This window comes from Apaloderma vittatum, unplaced genomic scaffold (genome assembly GCF_000703405.1).
Source record: "Apaloderma vittatum isolate BGI_N311 unplaced genomic scaffold, ASM70340v1 scaffold16260, whole genome shotgun sequence".
NCBI classification, from domain to species: Eukaryota; Metazoa; Chordata; class Aves; order Trogoniformes; family Trogonidae; genus Apaloderma; species Apaloderma vittatum.
The window spans coordinates 7,712-14,068 of NW_009696396.1; the positions used below are offsets into that span (position 1 = coordinate 7,712).

The following is a 6,357-nucleotide window of genomic DNA, read 5'->3' on the forward strand; positions in this document are numbered from 1 at the left end:
GCCGCAGCCCCACACGTCTGGCAGTTCCCCATCGTGGGGTCCCAACGACGAAGCCCGGTCCCGGAGGATGCCACCTTCCACTCCTGCCACCCAAAAAACCCTCCAAGCCCCTTTCCTCCATTGCAGCACAGCGGCTCTCCTGCTCTGCTCAGCTAATTCTTGCAAATTCCCTCTAATTGTGGCAATTTTTTGAGGAGAATATTCCCCCTCTTGACGGGCAAGGAGGCTGCTGCATCTCCACCTTCCCTACAGGCATCGCCCCAATTTGACGTTGCATGGGGAGAACCAACTTTTCCTTTTGAACCAGCACAGGTTAAAGGGGAGAATCACCAATTAACCTCAAAGCCTCCCCCCAAAAGCCCTAGGGGTGGCAGTGGGGTACCTTCCCCTGCCCTCCTGCCCCTCTCTGCTTGTCTTCCCTCCTGCGAACAGCAGGTCTTCTGTTAAACGCCCGTGATCCTTCCACGTATCGCTCCCTCTAACGAGCATAATTAGCCGTGAATCACGTAGGTCTCATTTCTGGTGGGAGGTTAAAATCCCTGACACACTTTTAATACAGTTTTGCAGCGAGCGCATTTAGAAAGTAATTAAAAAGCTCGGCCGCCTTTACTTAACGTCCCTTCTTCCCCTGCCTCCCCAGGACGGCAGGATTTAATTGAGGCCAGCTAAAAGTTAGTGGAAATAAATTGTGGCTGATAAAGCGGAGGTTGTAATTTAATTCTGGGAGAGGAGCCGTTCTCACCCAGGTGTTTAATTCATCAAGGACCGGAGTGGAGGGGGGAACTTACTTGTGTGTGATTTACTGGAAAATGTGCGTGATTTTTTTTTTTGTGTGAGGGATTTACTGATGGGAAAATGATGTTTAGGGAGGGGCTGGTGCTGGCACCTGGGGTGGTTCTGCTTTTCAGAGCATCATCTCTGGGGCTTGTGGGCATCCCTGGGAGGTGGCAGATATTGGGATAGCAGGAGCGAGGCTGGTCCAGGAGTCCTGGGGTTGGGTTATCTCAAAGGATGGGGTTTAAAATATTAGTGTAACACAGCAAAGCCGCGGTTAGGGGCAGCAATTACCTTAATTGACTTTGTTGGCCTTTCAACATCCTAATTCCTGGCTCCTGAGGGGTGATGGGGGCTGAGGTGGAAAAGTGAGAGAAGGAGCCGAAGCTGGCAGGAGGAACTGGGGGTGGATGCGTTTTTTTGGATGCTCCCGAGACTTTTTCACGGCCCCGTCGCACGGGAAGCGGCATGGAAATGTAACCTTCAGAAGGAGAGCGCAATTAAAAAGCCCTGCCGCCCGCTATATTAAAATGGGATATTAAAGCAAACAGCGGTTCTCCCCGCTCGGAGGGATAATATTGGAAAGTGTATTTAGCGAGGGATTTGCTGGCGTTACCGAGCAAACGGCCGCGCTCGCAGCTGGGCTCTGCTTCCTTCTGCCCGGGAAACCTCTCAAAACCCTTTATCGAAAATCCAGCCCTTGAATCCCCACCACTGACCCTCATCGGGGCTGAGCATCCCAGGGGCAGCCCCTTTCTGGTGGCAGGAGGAGGAGGAGAGTCTCTGCCCTTGCTGAGGCTGAAGGGGAACGTGGAGTTCGGAGCAGGTCACAGCACAGCCATACAGCTAATTACCTGCCTGCTAATGAATTTATCTCTTTTTCCTTACCCAGCCAAGGTCCCATTACCCTTTCTCCCTCCTTTTTCCCTCCTTTTTCCCTAGAAGGAGAGCGCCAAGACCACTTCTGACTTTATTCTTCCATTTGACTGCAAGTTAAGTTGCCTTCCAGGCGGATTTTTGTGCAGCCGTGATGTCTTATTAACAAATTTGCCATTTTGGCTTCATTTTTCCTTTCTTGTCAGCTTGCCTGTGGGGCATTTCGAAGGGGAAACATCAGGAAAACTCCATTTTTTTCTGTGGGTTCCTCTCTTTTCCAAAACCTCGAACTCCGGCTCTTGCCTCCATCACCACCTGACGCTTTTCCCCGTCTCTCCTCTTCCCGCAGATACGCTGTCAGTGCCTCGCTGGTCCCCGCAGATCCCCCGTCGAGATCTCGGAAACTCGATAAAACACAGGTAGGGCAGCCCTGCACCAGGGAGGGATGTGAATATTCCCAACATTCCCCCACCCTGCACAATGAGCATCTCCCTTTCCATCTCTGCTCCGGGATGGGAGGTTCAGGGCTGTTCCCTCTCCTTTCTATGCTATCTAGAAGCCCATTTAAATTCCATTTCGGTTCAGATTTGCTTTCGATAAGGCTCGAGGCGCTATCGATAAAAGCTGCGACCTCATCAACCTTCAGCAAATTCCCCATCTCCGCATTATTGCCCTTCCGTACCTCCCTCGAGAAGGAAAATTGCTGGAAATAGCCTCGGTGCTGCTATTCGGTGGGGCAGCCACTTCTCCAAAGGGCTGGAAACTCAGCTCTCCAGGGCAGGGAGGTGTTTTGGGGGCTCCAGGCAAAGCTGGGGTTGGGGCGAAGCAGCAGCAAGCTGGTGGCTAATGCCCACCCCGGCTGACTTGAACCCTCTTTGAGGCAGATTCTGCACTTCTGCATAACCAAAAAGGGGACTTAGATTTGGGATTTGGCATCTTTAGAAAGACGCCTCAACACCTGCAGCGGTTTTTGAAGGCGGCAAGGAAAGGAGAAATCAGGGCTTGGTAGATGAGCATGGCTCAAGAGATGCTCCTGCAGGAGCAGGGATGGGGCGGGCGTAGCTTCGTCTCTCCCTGCCCACTCTCCGTGTTTCTCTCCGCAGGTTTTCCACCAAGTACTGGATGTCTCAGACCTGCACCGTCTGTGGGAAGGGAATGTTGTTTGGCTTAAAATGCAAAAACTGCAAGTACGGGGCGGCAGCGGAGCCGCTTGAGTCGCTCCTTAACGTGGCGAGGGGGGATCATTAGGGGTTTGCTGTTTTTTTGTTAGTCTCGGGCACGGGGAGATCCATCAGCCTCTTGCCAGCTCATCCTTTCAGGAAGCTTGAATGAGACATGAAATTGGGTGAAGAACCAGATTGGGCTGAGGTTGGGTCTGCATGCCGAGGATGGGAGTGGAGTCCTCGGGGAAGATGCTCACCCCAGAGCTCCCAGTCAGATCCCAACAGCCTCCCTGCACACTGCTCTCCTTGGCCTGGCTTTAGATTAGATATAGGATTACGTGCCGAATTACCTGCAGGAGATGGGGGGATGGATGAGCTGGCCGGGGTCTGAGAGAACCACCTGCGTGTGGGGTAGCTCTAGGCACCAGGTGGATTTTTTACCCACAGCTTTGGGCTGTATTCTCTGGTTTTTGCATCAGAACAACATCTTGCAACCCTCTATTTCCTTGTAACGTCGTGGCACTCAAGGACCCAACCCCAAACTGCAATTAAACCGCAGAGAAGGGGCTGTGCCGGCCCTAAAATTGGGCAGGAGGGGAAAGAAATGAGGGAGGTAGAGGCTGAGACTGGTTTTACTCCTTTAAATCCAGCATAGCCCAGCTCTTAGATGGGATTGTGCAGCCATCAAAGCTTTGAAAAGCTGCTTCTGCAGAAACTATTGACTTTTCTAGTGGATGGGTGCTGGGAATACACTGGTAACGGAGTTAGCCAGAGCTAGGAAGTGATAGCGATCGCTTTTGCCGTTGATTAAGTAGAGATGAGTTAGCAAATTGGGATTTAAACCTGCACAAGAAATGCCTGGTTACTCTGCAGCAGGCAATGGCTTTCTGGAAGCGATATCATCAAATATATATATATATATATTTTTAAAGTGGAAATTCCTGTTGATTTCTGTGCCTGCACACCCTGCCTGCTCCGGTGGGATGAGGGATGCTGGGACCTGCTCCCACGATTCTGGAGTAGCTCAGAAAAGAGAAAATAAATTCTCTGGTTGTAGAAAGTTAGGGTTTGAACACAAGGCAGTTAGGTTTGCCGGCTTCGCTGTAGCTACCTGGCACTGGCGCTGCTTCCCCCAGAAACAGGAGGGGAACAAGCAGGTAAAACAACCCCCGCCAAAGCCTCGAATACCAAATTAATCTCTGCCTTTCCCTCTAGGAATGGCTTTGTAATAAAAGCTAACACGCACGGCTCCTGAATTTTCATTACCCAGCTCACTGACTTGTAGCTGCCGTCTTTTTTTTTCTTAGCTTTTTTCATCCTTTACCTTCCTTTTTTTTAACCTTTTTTTTTAACAATCCTTTCCTCTTCTTTGCCCTTTTCCCCCCATGGCTCTGCCAGGGCTGCTGCAGCGGGGTGTGAGCGGGGGACTCGTTCTCATCCCTAATTAAGACCAAAAGGTTTTGGGGCGATGGGAGCCTTACGGGCATCACCTGGGGGCCAAAGTGTGAAACCTTCCACGGGCTCCTTCCCCCGGCTCTGCGAAACTAGGCAAAGCTCTTCAGAATACTCAGCGTTAGCCATAAATGCTCTCATTATTTTTTTTTGTTAAAAAGTCCTGGTAACAAAGCTACGAGGGGAGGGCACAACAGCACAGATTCATCGGTTGCCAAAGAGGGTCGGGGCAGGCACTTCCTTCCCCTGCGCTACCCCTGAATTTAATTACACATGAAGCAGCCTTAGCGCTGGGTGATGGTGGGTCTTTGTTCCATTTATTTTGGCTGAAGCTGGCAGAAATGATGATCTGGGGCATCCTCAAGCTGGCTGGTGGGTGCACAAAGCAGGGAGCTGCCCCCCTCAACCTTTAATTGGGGTCCCATTGGCGCAGATTCCCCTACAACCACCCGCCCCGGCACTTTGGGACGTGCATCCTGTGCTGCTTCTCATCCCCGGGGCGTGGTGGGGAGGAATCACAGGTCTTTCCGAGCGGGATCTGGGATGGGTTTTGCCCATGGGAGCACCCAAGGGCTGGGCACAACCGAAATATCCCATCGAGTCACCTTGCTGGGTGGAGAGAGGCTCCTCATCATAGAATCATAGAATCATAGAATCATAGAATCACAGAATCACAGAATGAATCATAGAATGAATCATAAAGTCATTAAGGTTGGAAAAGACTTCTAAGACCAAGTCCAACCATTAACCCAACACTGAAGAGTCCTCGATTAAACCACATCCCTCCTCACGCCTCTCTTGTCTCTCTTCCCTGCCAGGCTCAAGTGCCACAACAAATGCACCAAAGAGGCGCCTCCGTGTCACCTGCTGATCATCCACCGCGGAGGTAAGGGTCTTTCTTCCCGCCTCCAGGGATATAAAACACCAGGTAAAACTTTCCATAGCCCCCCCCGGGGCGATTCGGGAGCCCGACCCTCGCTGACGGCCGGCTGACGGGGACTCGGGAGGCTCCCGAACCGCTTTGGGCACTCCATGAAAATTTTTACCCACCCGTATCTTTCCGCTTGTAGGGAGACGAGCCGGTCGGGGCGAGGCAGATTTGCATTGCAAACCACTTCCACCCACCCTTCCCCTGCCTCCTTTTCTTTTCAGATTCCCCACCGCACGGGGTAAGTGCACCAGGTTTTAGCCTTTTTGCTACCGTCGAGACCCGAAATCTGTTTTGGGGCGTTGGGGGTCCCCACCATGGGGACCTGGCCACGGTCCCTGCGGATGCTCGTGGGGCTTCCAGAGCTGCCTTTAGCCCCGGGTCTTCTCTGGGAGAGCCCTCATTTTAAAAAAGAAAAAAAAAATTCCACAGAAGAGGGAGAACTTTGCAGCAGGACAACGGGGTGTCGCTTCCCACCTCTTTTCTTCCAGATTTTTGGGCCGGACGACTGCGACCGCCTAAGGGAAATGCTTCCAGTTACTGTTTCCTTGAATTTTGAGACTTTTAAGGCTGTTGCTCTGTGTTAAACACCACCAAAACCCCCATACTCATCTCTTTAATTGCGGGGTTGGGGAGGGGAGACAGAAATGCAACACTAGTGGCACCTCACGAGGCATGTGAGGATGCTGTGGCTTGGAATTGGAGGGGTGGGGAGCAAATTTGCAGCCTCCACTCCCACCCCCATGGCCTTGCTTGCAGTGAATTTGGGTGGAAGGGGCTGCAGATCCCCCTCGCCCACCTCGTTGTGCTCTGAGTTGCTGCCAACCCTGAGCAGGAGGCAGGGAAAGCTGCTTTCCACGCTGCTAGGGGTAGGGGGCAGGTGGGCAGAAACTGGGGTTTATGGCGATGTTGCAGGCACCAGAGTTGCCTGCTGCATGTTTTAGCTTGGGGTGAGCTTTGGGATTGCCTCAGGATCAATGAAATAACTGCACCCCCCCCCCAAAAGTAATAAAAAAGTGCCTTGCCTTGTAGCCAGTCTTGGGCTGCAGGCTGGCTTCCACTGCTCTCCCCCTAAAAATCTCTCTGCTAAGAGCAGGGTGGTCTGAGCTGCCTCCTTGCCCTGAAAAGCTGCAGCTAGGATGAGGATGGCACCTTCCTCTTGAT

The 6,357-nt window shown here is 52.1% G+C and overlaps 1 protein-coding gene across 1 annotated transcript in view; it reads left to right on the top strand.

Annotated features, from left to right (window-relative positions):
• Positions 1-6,357, top strand: part of LOC104277913 (kinase suppressor of Ras 2-like) — a gene marked incomplete at its 5' end in the record, with an annotated part of 42,421 nt that overhangs the window by 4,501 nt on the left and 31,563 nt on the right. The window contains 3 exon segments of the mRNA XM_009874720.1: positions 2,000-2,069; positions 2,754-2,837; positions 5,084-5,193. Of these exon segments, the coding sequence (XP_009873022.1) occupies positions 2,000-2,069; positions 2,754-2,837; positions 5,084-5,193 (264 nt within the window).